The 22421-nt window shown below is 39.7% G+C and overlaps 1 protein-coding gene across 3 annotated transcripts in view; it reads left to right on the forward strand.

Moving 5' to 3' along the window:
- Nucleotides 1–22421, forward strand: part of LOC109040167 (proton-coupled amino acid transporter-like protein pathetic) — a 100132-nt gene that overhangs the window by 65400 nt on the left and 12311 nt on the right. For all 3 annotated transcript variants that reach the window (XM_072296664.1, XM_019055987.2, XM_019055984.2), the window contains exons 4-7: nt 3148–3298; nt 10299–10420; nt 14065–14149; nt 21424–21699. In XM_072296664.1, the coding sequence (XP_072152765.1) occupies nt 3148–3298; nt 10299–10420; nt 14065–14149; nt 21424–21699 (634 nt within the window). The remainder of the gene's footprint in view (nt 1–3147; nt 3299–10298; nt 10421–14064; nt 14150–21423; nt 21700–22421) is intronic.

Raw genomic sequence — 22421 nt, forward strand, 5'->3', positions numbered from 1 at the left:
TTGGGCCGGGAACGAAACCCGGTCACATGGGGATCATCATCATCGCGTCGAAAACGAAGCCCAATCGTCAATCGAGCGCTTCTTCGAGAAAAGAGCGTGAACACTATAAGGATTCCATAGCTTGTGCGTTGTTCTTCAAGCTGGTGTAGTTGCAAGAGTACTCGCGCAGATCCGTTGCTGCTCTACCGTATTTCGCAGAAACCGCGTATCTTAAGGGGTTTTAAATTGGAGTTATGTGGTTTTTGATCGGCAGGACAGTGCTGCTGCACGGCGCTGCATCGCCGTGAATCAGCGTAGAGTTGAACGCGAGCTTCAGTAATCACACTGCCCACCGTTACATCATCGAATTGTTACCGCGCAGGATTGCCGATTTTACCCCCTATATCAGCAATTTCACCCCCGTTAGAAATACTGGTATGCCAACGGTCATTGTCTTTGATCGCACAGGACACCTGGGCTGAGTTCGCCATGGAAGAGTACCAGTTTTTCACCATATTCTGATTTTCCCATGCAAATGCTTACTTGTTTATATGGCTGTCTTCGTTTACTTTACCAGTTTTTTCATGAGCTTTATAACAGTTCCCGGAATTATTATTTATTGGGGTTGGTGTTTCTCACCTCTCTCTCTTTGGATGGACCTTAATGTCGGCGACCAAGAAAAAGTGCCCGGTAAATTTGAAAATGCGTGTTGTGCATGATGGAAATTGTGCGCTTGGAATGTACTTCACGAGAGCTTCGTGCGATTTAACCAGAGAATATAGTCTACGCAGTTTGCTGTATCTTTCCTGTGCAACAGATCCATTTAGTTTAAGAGTGTTATGATGTTGGAAATTCCTAGTGATGTAGTCCACTTTAGTCGTATTTTCCTCCTAAGTGTTGGAGCAGTCACCTCGAGTAGTTTACTGTTATTCATCTCTAGTATATCTCTTATTTACTTATCGTTGTTAAAAATGCAGGTTGAGATAAATACTCGAAGCTCCTTTCCTCGCACGATGTTGACGATTTGAAGGAATTCAATGAAACAAATGATAACATTCAAAAAAATAAGGTGCTCTCATACTGAAAATGTTTACATATTATGCAGTATTTACCACAATTCGTCGATAATCTCTGGTTCTGATTATAGTTCCCTTATAGAGAGAGTATGTGAAACTGGCCCCTGGGAGACCGCTTTATAGCCAATAGCGGTGTCACTTGCTGAGAAAAGGGCGGCAAACAGCAGTTCCCTGGCTACATTCGTTACCCAACTTATCACAGTAAAACAACTGAATAAATAAAATAAAAAAGAGGTTTACGCTTTAAAAAGTATTCTCGAATGCAGCGCGTTTAATTTTACTCCATTATTTAAAATCATATGAGTAACGTGTGGAGCATAACGCTTACGGCGCGAAGCGCTTCAAGGAGTTTGACCGCTAAGCTGTCAGGACGCGTCGCTCAGCCCCTCATTGTGTTTTTGTACCAATGGAGCAGGTCCTATCTGTAAATAAAGTAGATTTGTGGTACTAAAATTAGATATAACTAGAATTTCAATTACTTTGACCATTGCCTGCTTGAAAAATCCGAAATTTTTTACTCCCAGAAAACCCTGCGATAGTCTATGATTATTGTAACTAACTATCATTCCTTCAAAACCATCCAGGGGGCATTCCATGATTCTCTCTACTGAGTGTTCATCGATGCCATCCATGATCACCTTTGAAAGCATGAGCTAATCAGTAATGGATTTCCAAGTGCTCATGTGTGCTCTAAACATGTTCACTAGATCTTGCTGCAGAGTGTAACGACGTGATCAACAATTTTTATCGCAGCTTTCCATGAAACATCCTGAAGCTCTGACTCACACAAGCTCGCTGTCATTAAGAGATTTCAACCAAAACCAAACCGACTACCAATTAATAACTAATATGAAAAAATTGAAAAAAATATGTATAAGTAGATAATTCAGGTAGTCTATTAATGAAGAATTGGGTTCTTAGGCCTTACCCTCAATTTGAAGGATATTTTTTCGATGAACCATTTTTTACAAAAAAACTCGAATCAAGGTGACCGATGCGCATTGTGTGCGTTTCATCTGTGACCGACGCTGAGTAGCGCTCCGCAGCCCTTGATACCTACTAGCATTTTGCTGTGACTTTCCGTTTCTTTTTTTCCTCATGATAGCTTTCCTAGCGTTAATAGACGCCCGCAAGGTACCGTCATTTGTAACGTCGTCAGGAAATAGGACCTTAGCTCACAAAAATTCGCTCTAGGTTTGAAACCGTGGCGTTTTCTGCATAATGTGCTAAACAATACTTGCTGCACTGGAGCTAGAGAATGAGTCAATCTAATCGCATTGCCATCATATCGTAAGAGGATAATCATTCCATGAGATGATCATCGTACCGACTTAAATAGAAAACAAAGGTAGCTGTATAAGGTCATCGCATATTTGGTGGAGATAACATAAATTTATTTCGAGGTAAGATTTAGGAACAACACCAAACAGAAATCCACGAGTAGACACCCACGCTCACTGCACCTACAGGCTATACGACTGCACCGAGGATGCTTATTGCGGGCTGATTATTGAAATTTATAGACAAAGCAGTAGACAAAGAAGGCAGTAGGGAAATAAAGCAATTCTATTGGCGGAAACGGGTGGTTGCAGTAGACCCAGAAGGTGAGTAATAGACAAACTAACGGCAACCCACGAGAGGCCCTATAAAAGTTCGTTCGTCATTTTCTCTCTTGGAATAGGATCGCTCCATGCATGTCTTCCTTGTCTATCGTTTTGTCTATAAATCTCAATAATCAGCCCGCTGGACCTATCTCGAAAATTGAAGGTGGACTGCCAATATTCGTGACCCCGTGATCGCGTGAACTCCATACCCCATTCGCGCCAATCCTGCGCCCTCTTATTTTTATTTTTTTATATACTTAAGAAACTCACTGCTCTGAAGTCATAAGAAAACACTGACGTTTTTTCTGAACCTTTAATTGACCCGTGGTGCAATTTTGATCGTGTAATTTTTTGGTATCAATTTACAATCTTTTAGCTTCTATATGCGACGTCAAAAACTGACTTCAGCCATAAACTGCTTTTGCATATTGCGTTGATCCAATTCTTCCGCACTTTATTGACCGAGATTTTTGTTTTTGTTTTTACAGGAATTCGGGTGCTTTCTTTCACTTGCTCAAAAGTAGTTTAGGGTCTGGCATTTTGGCGATGCCGAACGCTTTCAAAAATGGCGGTCTCATATTTGGAATTGTCGGAACGATACTCACGGGAATTATTTGTACATACTGCGTACACATGCTGGTAAGTTCAACGTTCTAAGTCTTGTCTTTAGCTTATTTTTTTTCTTGGCACACTACTTTTTTGCTAAAACAAAGATGCAGTTTTAACGACAAAGGTGGTTTATAGGACATTTCGTCAACGATTTTTTGTCTGCGCACCTGTTTTTTCCAGTAATTTATGTCCACGCGTTTTTTCGGCACGGGAGTTTTGGTCCACGTGCCAGTTGAGACCCAAAGTTAATTGGCCCACATGTAAATACAAACGACAATTGTTCACGACGTTTTTGGATGAAAATGTATAATGTCTTGGAAGAATGAGGGTTTGCTTGTTTTTTTGTTTTGTCTGTTTGGTCCAACGGAGAATAATATATAGTTGAGAGTTTTGGTAAAAATGGGGGAGCGTCAATTCCATGAGACGTCCAATATAGAGTCCTCAATATACAGTTTCCCCCCTTTCAAATTGATATAACTCCTCGTTTTTTTGTTGTAAGTAGCTGAAACATAATGTAGGGGGGTATTTTTCAGCGCACTGTTCATTTTTGTGTTTTCAAAGACGCACGTCTTTGGAAAATGACGTGACGAGAGTTCCCGAATTTTAAAATTGCAATAACCTTTTTGATAGATGATATTAGGAAAAATGGATTACGGCACGTGAAAGAGCGCGAAAAATCAAGCGGTAAGAAATTTTCCAGAAACGCGTCATTTCGGCGCGACAGAACTTTGAAAAAGTTTGAGATTTTCGAAGCTCCTTGCTGGGTAGGCAATTTTTACTGCAAGGACTGTAAGGAAGCATAACGCACAGCAAAGGAAGCGCATACTTCACTTATGAAGCGTTTTCGGGCATATGTGTATAGGGGCAGACGTAATATTTTGAGCCGCAAAATCGATCCTGAAAGTAAAATGCGTTATCTTCCGGACACCCTGTACACAGCAAAAGCACACAAGCACACAAAAGCTGTGACAGACTGACAAAGAGTAGAATTTTAATGAGAAAAATTGCACGGAAATTACGTTGAGCACAACAGAGTTGCCAGAAATCCATTATTAAACGCTCAACTTGCGCAGTTCGTATTGCGAAATATGAATTACGTTGAATTACTGGGTCGATCACCTTCTTCAACTTCTTAGGCAAGTTGATAGCCTGAAAAACATGCATGCCGCCATTGGAACACGAGGACTCTTTTTTTATGAAAAACCATAACGGAGCATACACTTTCATTATGATGATGAACAAATCAGACGAAAGGCAGTGAATCTTATCATTAAAGCAAGAAAAATCCACCCAAAGAAGCAGATCCGAAATTTTTTAGTGCCGAAACTTAACTTCAAAGCAGGAGCTTATCATCGGATGATAAATTGGAAAGGAACAAAAGTTACGCCACCTCCCCTTCTGAATCATCTTAGTAATACGGATTTACGACGGTTGGTGACCTCAGATGAAAGAAGGTATGAGCCTTTCCCCTGTCACACGCAAGCAGTCGAAAGAGGAGTAAAACTAGTCACTGATGCAGCCATCAAAGTTTATGGTGCAGAGGCCAGAGATGGATACATCAGAGCTAAAGTATTTGCTAGAGGTCTGGGGCAATCAACACATAGATCTGCAGAACCAAGAGCTGGCCCAAGCACATCCCAATAAGAGGTAATGAACTTGAATATTAATGATAAATTCAATGATTTGTAATGAAATTAAAATTGAAATACAGTAAAGTAAGCATTCCCTGAGTAAATGAACGTTTAATTATTAATTTTTGTGAATTCTCGTATCAATAACAGCTCAAATACGTAAACAAAAGAGTTGAAATATTTAAGCTTTTTAAAGTGAATGGGAGTCAAGAGTCATGTCTTTCTTGCCTCTGAGTAGGTACAAAAAATGACCTAAACGAAAAACGTTTTACGGGATCTTATTTTGCAATGAAAAGTGTCTCTGAAAATTGAAGGGTCGATTTTTTGCGTGGTTGCCAAGTCACTGAAAAACATCGTCAAAAATCGCTGAAAAGTCGCTAAAAATCGTGTTTTTCTGGCTTGGTAAGGGCTCCGCGGAGGTACAAAAACATCCCCGAGCAAAATAATTATTATATCCTCTTATTCTACTATAAAAAGAGTCTACGAAAATTGAAAGCCCGATTTTTTACATGCTTGCCAAGGCGTGCAAAAAAATGGCGAAAATCTATGTGATTTCGACGAAATCGAACGATTCGGCCTAACTGTGAGCTTGCAAATGGGTGAAAAACTGCCCGCATCCAAAAAACCAATATTTTCCCCGAATCACCTACATGAATGGTTTATAAAAACCAAAAATTGACTTTTTGCGTGGTTGCCAAAATCACCTAAAAAATCGATGAAATCGTTGAAATATACGATGCGCATTCGGCCGCAATCGCGTTTTTTGCATTTTTAAGGGCATGTGGGGGGCACAAAAAATATGTTGATCCCAAAACTAATTAGCATACCTTAAATGACTACTAGAAGTGAGTTAATACTCCAAAAATCAGGGCTCTAGCCAATCTCCATCATGCTTAAACAGTGCGACGGAATCGGGGAAAACAGCTTGAATTGCGTGATTTTTTGACACAAATTGCCGAAGAGGCACCCCAAGATATTTCTTTTTCGAGGAACGCTTTGGCACACTTAAGATTGATGCCTAGGCGCAACTTTTCCCCCCTATACGTTTTTGAAATTCGAAAGTCGATGTTTTTTGACTCGCCCTACCTGTCCCCCCCCTGAGGGGGCACCAAAATTTTGACCCCCTCAAAAGATGGTCCCCTTTGAGATAGGAACATTCCCAAAGTTTCATTTCCTTAGCTCAATTCGTTCTAAAATTAGAGGGGGGGTCGGGGACTTTTCGCTCACCCTGTAAATGTTTTCAAAATGAAGTAATAATTTCGTAAAGAAAAAATTAAAAAAATTTTAAAAAAAAGTGCCTATACACATATAAGGTATATTGTACATCGAATATTTTAAGGATAGAAATAAAACCAAATATTCACCAATGACAATTTAAAAAGATGATTCAAAAGGAGAAAGTAATAACATTTCATTTAGAAAATGAGCAACCATAACAACACCTCCTTCTCTCTCAATTTCTCATTTCCAAATTGTCAATATAATTTTACATACCGACTAAAATATAACGCTTGGACCAAGTTACTGTTGCTTATTTTACGCGTGGGCGTAATCTCCTGGACAAAAATGGTGCGCGGACAAAAAATCGTTGACAAAATGTCCTGAAACCCCAAGATGCCCCACAGTTTTAAAGGCGCATGGATTTTCTCGTCAATGGCGCTTACAAAACTTTCTCACGCTCTTTTGTCTTGACTACTGATTCGGACTGATCTGTGCTTAATTGAGAGGGATAAATATCATCCATAAAACACATCGATGGCCAAAGTGCAAAACCACGTATCTCCATTGCGGTGTTTACAAAATTTCCAATCTTACTTTACCCATCCGCCGAGGAACAATCCAACTTTATACCTTGAAATTTATACAGGATATTAGAGAAGAAAAATCAATAGAGAAGAAAAATCAAAGAAGTAATCAAGAAATTACGTTGACTAGTTTTTGAAGAAAAAATGAAATGACAGGAAATCTGCAACGTCACAAACGGAGATAAGTGGTTTCGCACTTTGGCTATCAAGATTATGAGAGGCTGTTTGTTTCGATAGATTAAATTTTCTCACGCCTCTCTCTCTCTCTAGGCGAACCCACTTGCCACCCTCCAAATGGACCGTGTTAAACAGAAAGGAACCAAGCCACATCAGCTATTGCCAAATTTAATTGGGCAATCTAATTTCTTACAAGAAAACGGTCGTGCGGTTTTTCGAGCAAATTTCAGTGAATGTTCTTCATAGTTTGAAGCAAATTCTTTAAAAATTTCAAAGGAATCCGCACAAATATTCTCCCGTAAAAAATGTTACTGTCCAGTTGAATTTGGCAATAGCTGATGTGGCTTGGTTTCTTTCTGTTAAACACGGTCCAAATAAAACTGGCCTAATATGCTGGAAATTTGAAAATTCGCAATACGAACTGCGCAAGTTGAGCGTTTAATAATGGATTTCTGGCAACTCTGTTGTGCTCAACGTAATTTCCGTGCAATTTTTCTCATTAAAATTCTACTCTTTGTCAGTCTGTCACAGCTTTTGTGCTCAATACTGCCGTACTAAAGAAAAACGCCTTATGAACATTCGAGAGTTGCCAAATTTCCCTCACTAAAACGTTTATTTTTGAGGAAATTCATGAATATTTTTCCCTGAAATTTCCAGAAACTTTGGGTGAAATTGCGAACAAAATTATTTATAAAATTGGAAGAAAAATATTCATACGTTTACCGAGAATTCGTGTTTTATCAAAAGAAATTTGGCAACGCCTGGAGGTTCATACGGCGTTTCTTCTTAGCACGGCAGAATAGACCCGCACTTTAGCCGTTCGTTTCTCAACAGAGTCTGGTAAAGATGGCAATTTTAAAGCGTCGCTAATCACAATTGCACCTTTTTCCTTAAATACGTCATCCATAAATTAAATGCGAATATAACATGGGAAACGTTATGGCGCGAGGGAATTCCGTGAGAGAAAGGTGCTGAGGATGCCGCTACTGAACGCGGGGTCCATCGGTTGAAGCGAGAACCACTTAAGTCCACTGAAAAACTAATGGAGATCCGTTGTTTTTGTAGTCAAGATGCGAGTGGCACTCCGTTGAGAATGGGCACTCGAGATGCAATGCGTGTTACGTTTTGAGGTCAGCTGTGAGGTCATCGATTCGATGAACGATTAGCTCGTGGTTGAGGTTGTCCGTGTGTTCACCGCTGAGGTTACCGATGAAGTCAGCGATGGAGTCAACGGGAAACTAGCAATGCCAAAATCGAACGGATGTTCAGCTTGCAACGTTTCAAAATTGTCCACACGGAGAAACATCTATGGCCTATAAACCAATTAGTGGTTCACATGGAAAACCACTAATAGTAGTGAAGGCAACATACATTATAATTATAGTACATAGACTTTAGTTATGGTACATATACCATACTATGGTACGAGCTACCACAGTATGGATCACAGACCTATAATCATAGTTCATATATACAACTATTAATGGTGTTTCATATGAACCACTAATTGGTTTAGAAACCATAGCTTTTTCTCAGTGTAGGAGATTGATCTTGGCGCTTTCAAAGTTGCCATTTTTCCCCCTTTCAAATTGATATAACTCCTCGTTTTTTTGTTGTAAGTAGCTGAAACATAATGTAGGGGGGTATTTTTCAGCGCACTGTTCATTTTTGTGTTTTCAAAGACGCACGTCTTTGGAAAATGACGTGACGAGAGTTCCCGAATTTTAAAATTGCAATAACCTTTTTGATAGATGATATTAGGAAAAATGGATTACGGCACGTGAAAGAGCGCGAAAAATCAAGCGGTAAGAAATTTTCCAGAAACGCGTCATTTCGGCGCGACAGAACTTTGAAAAAGTTTGAGATTTTCGAAGCTCCTTGCTGGGTAGGCAATTTTTACTGCAAGGACTGTAAGGAAGCATAACGCACAGCAAAGGAAGCGCATACTTCACTTATGAAGCGTTTTCGGGCATATGTGTATAGGGGCAGACGTAATATTTTGAGCCGCAAAATCGATCCTGAAAGTAAAATGCGTTATCTTCCGGACACCCTGTACACAGCAAATAACGTAGCCGCTAAATCAGCCCAGTAAATCGACAGACATCGAACGCTCGATACCTGCCTGCGACGGAGGTCGGGAGCGCTTCATAGACAGAATTCAGACGTTTCACCCACGGTAAAAAAATCAACAGGTTTTGAAATCGTAATTAAGAGAAGTTGGCGCTATTGACAGGAGGAACTGGAAGTGGGCTAGGTTTGAGGAAGTGAGGAAGTGCATTCCCTGGAGCAAGCGAGACTGATAACTATGTATAATGATGTACTGAGCCGCAGACGAGAGCGTCCAAGGTCACCATGTCTGTGCCACAAACCAAGTGCAGTCTTTATGACAGCACTTTAGTCATAAATGAACAAAAGCGCACTCTGTAAAAGTGCGGACACGCACAGACGCACACATGAAAGATTCCATAAAATGTATCTCTGTTTTCACTTGGAATTTTATTAATTTGTTTTGTGAAGTAAAATGTTGGCTATTTTTCTAACACACGTTTTCGATCAAACTCTCCGTGTCCTTAGTAGCACAGTGTGTTGAAAGTATTGCAGTAGAGATAAAATTTGAAGGAATGGATCTGCATTGTTCTACCGTGAAATTGCATTATTTTCACATAATTTTGCCAACAAATGGCAATTTTAAACGATTGACGAGAGTATCTTAATGTAGGTAGCAGAAAATTAGGCGATTTTGAATACAAAAAATAATTGCAAATTTTTTCAGTTGTATTGCAGAAATATCCAGTAAACGGTCTTTCAATCAGTAGATAGACAACGCTTACACAACACTCCGTGGCGATTCGGAATCACCGTTTGGACCGCGTTTAGCAGAAAGAAACCAAGCCACATCAGTCATTGCCAAAAACTGGGCAATTCAATTTTTCCCATGAGAACTTTTGTGCGGATTCCTTTGAATATTTTAAAGAATTCACTTCGCACGGAGCAAAAATTCACTAAAATTTTCACCAAAATCTGCACAACCTTTTTATGTAAAAAATTGAATTGCCCAATTAAATTGGCAATAGCTGATGTGGCTTGGCTAATTTTTGCTTACCGCGGTCCACTTCTGTCTCATCCACAAAAGCACGTATCTGCATAGGGAAACTAAAGGCACCTACGTTGTTGCTGAACTGAGCCAAAAATTGTAGTTCCTTGCTTCAAAACGTGGTCCAATTTGCGACTCGATCGCGATTAATTGCAGTATGTGCAACTTGGAGCAGTAAGAGTAGCAGTAAAATCACTAGTTTTTTTCTTTTTTAAAAAAAGAAAATTTGCTTAAAAATCAAACTTTTACTCTATTGAAATTGAATGTGTCTTTTTTTTGAACGAATCGATTGTTCTTATACGATATCTCTAATTTGCTTGCAGGTCATATGTTCGCAAATTTTATCAGCCCGTGTGAAGAAACCTACGCTAGGCTTCGCAGAAACGGCAGAGGTCGCTTTTCAAACGGGACCAACCAAGTATAAACAATGGGCTGGTTTTGCAAGGTGAGTATTTAGTGTACCTAGTGTATTGCGTGTGTTCAGTGTATTTAATGAGCATTTATGTGACCGTCCACAGGCAAAATGAACCGACAACTTAAAAAAATCCAAGTAGAAGTAGTGGCGCTCTGCTTCGAAAAGTATTTTACAAACATTTTCCCTGGTAAAAATTGGCAGTAGAATGTGTGTTCCAAAATACTATAGACCCACAGCCGGCTGTAAGATTTCCAATAGCTTCTGTAGCCGGCTGTACAATTTCTTATAGCATTTTACAGCCGATGGCGATTAAGCAACAGCCAGACGATAAAGTTTATGCTAAACGTCACTAAATACGGATACTAGGACTTAGTTAGTGTTTGGACTACCGCTCTATTTCTGTGGCGTAGTATCTTGATTTATTTTGCGAGGAAAGCTCCGTAATTTTGAAGGATGCCTGTCATTCTTAATATGTTGGAGCGCCTTCAATTTCTTATGATACTGTGCAATACCTCTGGTGTGAAATACTTGCTTCAGACGCCGTGGCACGCTGCGGCGCGGCGGGCGGGCAGAGAGCGCGAAACGCGCTTGGCGCCTACAAACCTAACAGGGATACTTCAAGCATTGCGCAATGCGTGAAGTATCCCTGTTAGGTTTGTAGGCGCCGATGCATCTACGCTCCGCTTTGTGTTAGGCTCTAATATTCAATCTCACGGAGTCAGCGTTTTTCAACTCATGATTTTGAAATGTTTGCACACTCTGTATGGACTATTCTCATTTTAATTGATGAAAAAAAAAAAAAAAATTAAAGGAAAATATAATGTGTGTTTTGTAAATATTAAGGTAGTTTCGTATCAAACTTAATGATTTCCAAAGCACACGAATTTCTACACAATTTCTTATAGCCTTTTATAGCCAATGGCGATAAAGTGTGAAGCCCGGCGATAGGAACTATAGCCCGACTGTATACTTTTTTATAGCTTCGTATAGCCCGGCTATATGATTTGCTCCGCTTTCTACAGCCAGCTGTATGATTTTCAATAGCCTTCCTTAGTCGGCTATAAGAACTCCTATGGTATTTTGAAACGCAGCTCCTATCGCCAATTTTTACCAGGGTTGGCACGGAGAATGTCCAAAAATCGGACCAATCCGGAGCCAAGTATACACAAGAGAGAACTAAACCGCTCGTATATTCTCGAGAATAATATGGATGTGCTGTCGTGCTAAGGAAGAACGCCATATGAACCTTCAGGCGTTTCCATATTTCCTTCAGTAAAAAACAAATTTACCAAAAAAATCGTGAATATTTTTTTTTTTCAAAATTTTTAGCAATTTCAAAAATATCTGGAAATTTTGAGGAAAAGTATACTTTTTATCCAAAGAAATTTGGCAACTCTCAAATGTTCGAACGGCGTTCTTCCTTGGCATAGCAGCGCAGTTCTTTCAAAATTCACAATCCAATTTTTTGATACATTTAACAGTTGCTCGCCTGAAAATTTTATATGATTTTTGCGAGTAAGCAGAAGAAAAATCAACGAAGTTGAAGTTAGAGATGCCTAATTTTTCAGAAAAATACAATTTACGAATGGGAATTTCGCAACGTTGAAAGTTAGTTACGTTTTTTCGACTGGGAACGTCAATTTATCGATCAAAGTCATTCAACAGGCTCTCCGTCATATTACGTATTGTGCGTATGTACTATTAGGCCCCCAGGGTTGTTTCTAATCGAAGTACTTGTTTTATAGACCCATAAGTAATTGACGCTATCCAAAACAGCATGCGTCAGGGGAATTCAAATTTGGAAGAGAGAGAGGCAAATCGCACCTTGAAGTTTTACCAAAATAAGGGTCTTGGAGGACAAGGCACATAAGTGCAGTTTTTGCAATTTGGAGAAACACGTGTTTGAAGTTTCGAAATTACATGGATCCATATGGTGGAGACATGTTGTGCGACAACGGACAACAAACATTCATAACTGACATATTGATGCTTAAAAATTGGAATTTGGGAGCGAATTTTTCACATACACTGGAAAAAATAACACATTGGATCTAGAGTCGAGACTTTTAAAAACATCGACAAGAAATAATACTCTTGATTCAATCAGATTTAAGCTTAAATCAAGAGCCAAGCCTCTTAATTTGAGCGGATTTCCTTTCGATTTAAGCTTAAATCTGATTGAATCAAGAGTCCATTTTCTTGTCAATGTTTTCAAGAGTCTGGACTCTAGATCCAGTGTGTTTTTTTCCAGTGTAATATGCATTAAGACTAGTTTTACTTGAAATCATTGATACCTCAATTTTTTCAAAAACTGCACTTATGCGCCTTATCCTCCATGCCCCTCAAATGAGAGGGGAGATAAGAAGTTGGTGAATCGCCAGGGTTCCCTCCCCCTTTACGTCTCCCCTTCTCTCGCAACGGCCCTGAATTGACAAAAAATTAATCCTCGAATCAATTGAGATGAGAGAGGTAATTTTGAGCCAAGATGTATTTATTGTCCATCCGCCGATGGATATGTCGATATACGCGACGGAAGGGGAATAAAATGAAGGAGTAAGACCTAGAGGAGCTTAACTGCAACGCAGTTTTTTAAAATTTGCCTCTCTCTGACACATTTTGCCCTGGCAAAATGATGGCGTCCTTGTCCTCCCGCTGAAAAACAGTAATGGACTTTCCGCTAACTCTCAGTTATAAAAAATGACTATAACAATCGCGATGAAAGTGTTAGAGTCTGACTACTCAAGTGTTCGATTGAAATGGGCGTTCATAAAGCATCGAGCGCGCATGCATGATTTGCGGGTAGACACCATCGCATCAACCTTCGACTGGAATCACCTGCGGTGACGGCTATTGTCACTTGTAAACAATGAGAGGAAAACGATTACACGGGTTACAATGTTATATTGTCGTTCATGATGTCTATTTGTCACATGGGCCATACGCGCATTATTTGCGATAGAGACTTCAAAGAACATCTGCGATCTGGCTGAAATTCGCTCATATTGAAATGAATGCGTTTTCTCCTGAGGCCACCCATACATTACATCAGGTGCTATTTCCAAATGTGTATCCCCCTCCCCTTCCCTCGGTGGTAAAACCACTTCAAGGTGAGCTTTAAGACCTCAATCTTGGAAAAAAAACTGAGAAAAAGGTGATGGAGTTACGCAAAAATGCATTTGAACGCAAGGAAAGAAAGGCAGCAAAATAGGGGTTTCCTCCAGTCTACCCCCTCCCGTTGCCCTTTTATCCAAAACCCAGCCCCGAAAGAAAATCCTAGCTACTTGTCTGCGGACTGATTATTGAAATTGATAGACAAAGCGATAGGCAAATATGACACAGGGAGTATGGAGCGGTCCCATTGGTTGAAACTGGTAGTTCCTACAGACTAAGGGAGAAAATGATGGACTGACTGTAGGGTTTGTCGTGGATTGCCTTAATAAAGTTAATCCATTACCTTCCTCCCTTGTCCATTGCGACCACCCGCTTGCACCACCAATATTATTTCTCCGTACCTTTCCCTATTTGTCTATGGCTTTGTCTATCGATTTCAATGATCAGCCCACTGGTATGGTAACCTAGCTTTAGACGTTTCAAGATGAAGCCACTAAAAATTTGGTAATTCTATTATTACCTGACTATAGTTATTCATCATTTCATGTATTTTCTACTTTCAGAGAGTTCGTGTATGGAGCTCTATTTGCAACGTATTATTTTGGAAATACGGTATACGTAGTGCTTATCGCAACATCGTTTAAACAGGTTCGTTAAATTTTTCTCCGCTCTATTTTGTTCTTGTTTAATCCTCAACAATATTTTGCTGTGCTTAAACACTGGCGCTTTATTGCAGGTACATCTGGTCAATGCATATTATGTAACTCCTTTAAATTTCAGTGCCTATTTTGCATACCTGATAACAATTTTGTGGCGAGAATTTTGAAAATCTGGTGAAGTTGCATTATTTTTAACGCCAAGAATAATACGAGGTCATTTTTTGACGTCGTTTTACTCAATGCGTAACTCGAATGAAACCAAGGGGAAGAAACCAAGGGTGTCACTACCGCGGTGGATGACGTCATAACCCGAATTTTTCAAAGCGCGATATCTCGGTTAACATTAAACGTAGAAAGTTGCTGAATGTACAGATCTTGTTATTTTTAACTATAATTTACAAGAATCAAGCATCAAAACACGATGCTGTGACCTGCGCAACTGACCCATTGAAAACTCGTGTCATCATCACCCGCAAACCAAGTAGCACAGATTGCAGTAAGTAGTAACTGCATAGTAAAAAAAAATATTGCAATTCCACTGAGTATTGTATATGTCGCCTAGCTCCTATTTGAAGGGGCCTCATTTGTTGAAACTTATTGCATTAAAATTGGAATAAGTTGCAATTTTTCATTGCATTGCATATTGCCTATCTTTCTGACACATGAAGCTCATTTTTTTCTCCTTCTTCTTCTCCTTCTACTAACGACTAGGGCATGGCCCTGTTTGTCAAGCCTTCGAGTGCCGAGCACAAAATATTAAAAATATAATAATTATCTGTAAAGATTCGTCAAGTCAATAAAACAAATAGCAACAGAAACATTCAATCATCTTCAGGAGAAGAGAGCCAGCTTTGTGCCCATCTCTTAGGCGGTCGTCCAGGCAGTCTTTTCCCTATGGGTTGTCCAGTCATACAAACTTTTGCCAGTCTCTCTTCATCCATTCTGTCAACGTGCTCCGACCACATCATTCTCCTCATCCTAGTCCACTTGGCTACATCTTGCACATTACAAGCATCCCTGATGGACTCGTTGGTCTGATGATCCCAAAGTGTAAAGCCCGCTATTTTTCTTAAGACTTTCACTTCAACGGTGCGGAATTGTTGTTTGGTGCGCTTTGTCTCAGCCCTGGTCTCTGCGGCAAATGTTAACACTGGTCTAACGATTGTTTTATAGACTCTGACTTTACTTTCTCGGGCCATGTATTTGTTGCGCCACACCATCTCACTCATTTTGTTGATTGTTTAAAATCAGATTAAATCGTTTAAATGATGTATAAGTATTGCAATTTAATGTTAAAAAAATTACAATTTTATTGAAATCAAAATTCAATTTAATTTCAATATTTCCGTTGCACTGTGCTATTTGGGAAGAGCACGCTTCTCCAGGATCATAGGCTCCCAGCCGGGAGGGTCAAGAACCGCGATTTCACCGCCGTGACCGAAATCCGACGAAACCGTGAAATCATTCATCGCGAATTTTCCGGATTCAACGAGCAACAAGCGACGTAACGCAGCCGCTGACTCGACTCAGTCATGTACGCGGAACTTGTCCGAGCAACTTTCATAATCTATCCCTCGGCGAATCACACTAAGAGTGCCTTTATGGTAAGTGTATGGACGCCAAGGCCCTGGGGGTCCACTTCTGATTGGTTTAGCCTTCTGAGGCTTCATGAGAGGATTGAGAGGGGCTTCGGAGACAAGGCGCGTAAGTGCAATTTTTGAAAAAAATTGAGTTATTAATTAGTTCAAGTAAGACGAGCCTTAATGCATCATATTGTGTCGAAAATTCGTTTTCTAATTCCAATTTTTAAGCATCAATTGATAAGTTTGAACTTTCTTTCCGCCCATAAGGATCCGCGTGATTGCGAAACTTCTAATACGTATTTCTCGGAATTGCACAAAAACTGCACTTATGCGCCTTGTACTCCAAGCCCCGTATGTAAGTTTAGCTCTTTGGGACCAAAAAATGGCGAAGGACTGATGATTCAAAATCACAAGATACTAGGAGGCTAGGTTTCCTGGCCGCTATGCAGTCCAACCCCCTGTGAGTGCTTAGTGGGACCCCGTGAGTTAATCTAAATACAGAAAGAACTATAGAGGCCTGTGGCCGCTACGCCGCCGCCAATCACTGAGAAAAGCTACACGTAAAATACCATAAAAAATAGTAGAATAACCTCGTTCAAGTTATTTAAGAGATGACTGGATTCAAAAGCCGACGGGTGCATGCGCGAATTTTCCTATAAATGATCTCAAATGTAAGCATCGAAAATTTCGACGCGATATTTTCGTTCATTCTATTTTCTTTTCATGTAATAAAACGAAAAATTGATTATCCTCCGAGTTTCTGAATCTTTACAATGAGGATGAATATTTTCCATTTACTTATGGTAAAAAACCGGAGCAGAGAGGCAAGAATAATGACGCGTAATCCTAGTTTAACGGTGACTTTAGCGTCGCGCGAGCCAGGGAATGGAACGCGGTGGAGTCATCTTTGCAGTGTGACGCGCCTTCCATTCGGCTAGCGGCAATATGCCAACACCCACGGTCGAATAGTTATCTCGTTACGCCTGCCGTAAATGAAATCAAAATTCGACACCTGCACGCGGAAAAAAATGTTCTTATCTCCGATTGCAACGTTGCAAATCTCTACTCATTTTTTTATTTTTGATCAATTTTTTTTTTTTTTTTTTTTTTTTTTTTTTAAATTAAGCTACACACAGTTTTTTTAGAAGTTTCCGAGAAATTCCCGAAATGATTTGAAGTAAAATCACAAAAAATTCCGCCGCGACTTTTCCGATCGTTCTATTTTCTTTTTATTAATTTACACGAATCAAAGTTTCAGAATCGCTGCGTCGTATAAACATCGTCCAAGTTGCTAAATTGTTGTAATTAAGATACTCATTCACCCTTTAATTGTGGCAAAAACCGGGCATGAACCGTCATAAGAAATGCCGCGTGGTCTTAGTTTTGCGGCGATTTTAGCGTCACGCAATCCAGGGAAGGGAGCTCAGTCGAGTGTCAAGTGATCTTCACAACGCGATGGACCTTCAATCCAGTTAGCGGCAATGTGCTTCCACCCGTAGTCGAGTAGTTATCGCAAATAACTCTCGCATTGCGTTTGGTGCGATGCGAGAAGTATTCATGCAGCCTTGTAGGCGCTAATATGCGTTTGACGCCGACCGCACTGTTTGGCGAAATGCGTAAAGTATTCCTACAGTCTTGCAGGCGCTGATATGAGTTTGACACCGACCGCACCGTGTTCGCCGCGATTATTCGAAATCGCTTTAGGATACTGGCGCCCATGTTGTATTTCGACGCTGTATGAGCACTCCAACGTTGCCTCGCTTCTCCCAATAAAAATTGTTTTCTGAGAAAAATTAGACAAGTTTTCTATATGTTCGCTTTTTTAGATTGAATGGCCATTAAACAAGTTAAGAATTTAAGCACTCTGATACATGATTCTTCAACAAAATTCCACGCAGAACACGATTCGCGCAACGAAAACTTTCTGAAAAACAAGCAGCTTCAAAATGTTTTTAAATCATAAAAATCACTCATGATATTAAATGCTAAATAAAGTGAAAACATGCGACATGAAATTAAAATAGTAAAATTTATGGAGAAATAAATGGTAAACTTTATGGTTAAATTTATGTTATTGCATTAAACATTCAGTTGCTTTATTTAAACATTTCCGTTGTTTTGTGCTCCTCGGGCAAATGAGGGACCGGGGGGGGGGGGGGGATTCTCGCACGGGAGTTGAAAAGAAAGATAGATTGAATGGAAAATACAAATTGCTTAATGTTTTCGTGGCTGGTAACTAACGGAGACGATGTTTTTAGGCTTTATCTTCTTTTCTGCTTCTGCGTTCAAGTCTCCAAAGATACGCACGTTCAAAAAACCCGTAGTGATGAAAGAATATAATGATGCATCATATTTCTCCATGAAACTTTTACACATTACTGTGGTGTTACCACAGATATCTTCTTTCTCTTTTCTTCTCCTTACTCTCACTCCTCTCCTTCCTCAATTCTTCTTCTGAGCACTCGCGTCACTAACCGTTTAATAGTGAACTATCAATGCTCTTGAACCCAAATTTTAACTCAACCTTCATCCGACTTATAAGCGTAACCTTTAAAAACTGAAATAAGTTGACGCAAATGTGGCGCACAAGTAATCGTATCTGATCTGAGACGAATACACCGTCTGACTATTATAAGGGAATAATACCACTATTCGACCACATGGGAGCTCGTATTGCCTACACTGGACATTGAGGGCGGACTAATCTTGCGCAAATATTGTCTTCCTGTATGGTTAAAAGCTATTTTTTCAGTATATGTTCCCAGCGAGAGTGTCATTTCACGTCGATACCACTATTCAACCATGTGTTGAATTCAACCATCGTGTTGCCTAAACTGAAATTGAAGGGGAACTGACACGGCGTTAATGTAATCTTCTCTTGTTTGGTGAAAAGCTTCCTTTTTTGTTTGATTTTCGAGTAACCGGAGTAACCATGCACTTTCACCAAACCACTATTCAAATTCTTTCTTATACCTGCTTCTTTCCTTCTTTATCTTTCTCTTGTATTCTCCTAATAGTTCTAATTTTTCATTCCGACTTTATTTTTCTTTCTTTTCATCCTTTGCTTCCCTATTCTTCTCCCTAATTTCATCTCTTTCCTTCACTTCTTCTTATACTTCTTTCTTTTCTTCTTTTTTCTGCTGTTAACTCCGATCTTCTTCTTCATTTTTTCTCCTTCTCATCTCATTTTTATTTTTCATGTTCCTCTTTTGTTCCTCCACGTTGAAAACATTAAAGTATTGTGACACCTATATCTATATGATGACTGTTTCCTCAAACCGAAAGAAAAATATGCGTCGGCTCGAAAATAGATATCTCAAAAGATGCAAGTGTGGTTTTTCTTTTTGACTATGCAACTATATAACAACAACAACAATTTTCACCCAAGTAGATGGCCAAGTAACATAAGACCGCTCATCTTGGTTTGCGGTTTTTCAGATTTAAGGCTGTCTAATTTTATTTTTTTAACCTAAGATGTCTTGGTCATGACTCTGGCACTTTTCGTGTCAGAGAAGATTTTTGCTCTATCGACTAAGATGATATCCCGAATATTTCTTGCCAAGTGTGATTTATATTTATTAGGCAAATAGAGTCTGGCAACTAAGCTCTTAAAATACTTAAGATCTATTAATATGAATGCATTAACTGATTTGAGTTGATTTGTGAAACGTTTTTTCCTGCGTTTGTCCTAGCCTGACTGCTAAACACTTCAAGTTACAACATTGTAAAATGTCACGCCGGGAAAGATATGTTTTGCCGCGTGCTCTCAGATCGAAACCAAACCGATATGCAAACAAGAAGGAAAGTTACGGGCGTTTATTTAAAAAGCATAAAACATAGATTAATGACTCTGCAATGATAGGTATAAGATAGGTGGACGGTCCTAAAAAAAAAAAATCATGGAAAAATAGTCATTATTCTCTTCAAAAATAAATATTTTCATTTTTCCGAAAGGAAATTTGGCAGCTCATACGGCTCTTTTTCTTAGCACGGCAGTATTATGATCTAAAATAAAATAGGTCGGGAGTTAATCTTAGGAAGAACCAAATTTACCATCGTCTTACTTTCTGCGAAATTTTACCCGGGAAAATATAACGAGCGTAAATATCTCTCTGCACGCAACACGTCCATTGTTCTAACCGAAGTCTCAGGCCATATGCGCGTTGCACGTGCAAAAACTCTGCTATGCTAAGTAAAAACTTATTATGAGCATTCAAATGTTGCCAAATTTCCTCTCAGACAGTAGTAAATTTGGAAAAAAAGTTGTTTTTCTTGAAATTTTCAGACCGGTTGGATAAAAGCATGAACTAGATCCTCTGAAAAATTGAAAGCGAATTGTTCACCATTCTTCCTGAGAATTCAAGCTGTGTCGAAGGAAATTTGGCAACGCCTGATGGTTCATAAAGCGTTCTTCCTTAGCACGGCAGAACTGATGCTTGTCATTCGGGAGGCTCATCAAACACAGTGTTTGAACTGGTATAATTATAAATTGCTCTTTTCCTGAGGGAACATTATAATTTTATTGCCTCCTTGACTTCGTGCCTGGTGTCCGGTGTTCGACCTACGTCCGGAACCTTGTCTCCGAAGCGTCTATCTCGAATCGTGAATCGTGCACACTAACGCCCGACATTGTCATTGGTGTCACCGCGTGCATGCATCTTACTCGCCTTCTAAGGCGATAGAATCTATTGCAGAATCGCATTTTCGTGGTTGAATCCTATGGATCGTCGGTAGAGCGTCACTTTCCGGCTGGCAAATGTATCATTAGTATACCATGTCATCACCTTCCGGCCAAAGCATCACAAGCGCCATGTGATTTTTTAAGATTTCCGCCGCCGTTTGTATTTTTTTATAGGGAAATTTTTGGTTGAATCTGTTTGAAAATTTTACTAAATTTCATCGGCAGCACAAAAAGTATTCAGTGAAATTTTCGGACAGCTTCGTTGGAAAATTTCTCTGTAAAAAAAGAAAATGACGGTGGATACATTTTTAAACGTCGCATAGCGCTTGCAATACTTTGGCCCAGAAGTGAAGATTTGTATCTATAGACAGTATGTCGCCAAACCTCTGAAACTTTCCAAATTTTTTATGGATTAAAATTGGACAGGAATTTCTCGAAATTTTTCCAAATGTTACTATCATCAGGATAAATCCCTAAGTTTTTATGGTAGTTTGTGAAAAGTTAAAAGATATATCTATTCTATATATGTTAGGCCCCTCTGCGCCATCTTGTTCTTGAGATTGTGCGCCATTTTAACGCAATGCCACTAGTAAAATAGAATTCTAGAGGCAGGCTGAAATTAGGAAGCGCTCCCTATCGGCTAAGCCTTTGCAGACTTAATTGGATGAGTTTTGCAGAGTATTCTATAGGAACTTTTGAGCGAATTTTATTTAGAGGCTCGGAACACTTTTGCGCCTGAACCTCCTAGCTGCCATTTTATTTGAGTTCGGAACTTCCGATCCGGTGACTAACGAATCGCAACGTCGGTGCGTGATTTTGCTACCACCTCGCAAGGTGGCTCATAAAAAGGTTCGACCAATCGAAAACCAACGGATCCGATTGGTCGAATCTGGTAACAACGGTGTCCACTGGTGTTGGTGATTGACGAGACAAATCGGAACAGAACTTCCCAAAGAGGTTCGGAACCTAAAATAAAATTCGCCTCATGATTGTTTGCAGGTGATGGACAGCAATTTGGGACTAGACTGGGACATTCGGATTTACATCCTCTTCCTGGCCCTTCCGCTGGTTCCTGTGGGAATCATCAGGACTCTGAAATACCTCGTGCCTTTTTCCGCGATGGCTACAGTTTTCATCATGGTCGGGTTAGGGTTCACGATCGCCTACACGCTAGAGGATCTACCCCCGGTCACAAGCAGGCATTATTTCACATCGTGGCACCAGCTACCTCTGTTTTTCTCGACCGTGCTCTTCGCCATGGAGGGCATCGGAACGGTAAGTAATTCACTCAGCCGGTCGATTTTTAAATTGATAGACAAAGCTATAGACAAAGAGGACAAAAGGGATATGGAGGGATCCTATTGGTGGAGGCGGGTGGTTGCAATGGACAAAGGAGGTAGGTATGGACTAACTAATGGCATCTCACGAGAGATCCTACAGTTAGTCCATAATTTTCTCCCTTGATCTACATACAGGCGAACCATACTTTTCAACCAATAGGATCGCTCCATCTCCCAATGTCTTCTTTTTCTATAGCTTTGTCTATTAATTTTGAAATAATCTATTGAGTGTAGTCTATCTCTATATGAAGCAGGTAGCGTGTAGGATCATGAGTTTATGAGAGCACGAAGTCACTTTTTCCGAAATGCAGAGAACCGCAAAAAACTGAAACTTTTCTTTGATCTCTTGAATGTTTTTGAGCTAAAGTTTAAGTTATAGCGGGGACCCACGTGACCAGACCTGAAAATGTCAAAAGTCTAAACCGATATGACTCTGTTAATTGACTGGAAGGACAAAGTGGACTTACTGGCTTTTTAATCACGATTTATTTTCACCATTGCATATCCCGTTTGGATTTATCCTCAATTGAGAGACTTGGGGGGCAAAGCGCATAAGTGAAGATTTTGAAAAAATTGAGTTATTAATTATTTCAAGTAAAACTATAGTCTTAATGCGTATTCTATGAAGAATTCGCTTCCAAATTCCGATTTTTAAAC

The sequence above is a fragment of the Bemisia tabaci genome, chromosome 2 (genome assembly GCF_918797505.1).
Source record: "Bemisia tabaci chromosome 2, PGI_BMITA_v3".
NCBI classification, from domain to species: Eukaryota; Metazoa; Arthropoda; class Insecta; order Hemiptera; family Aleyrodidae; genus Bemisia; species Bemisia tabaci.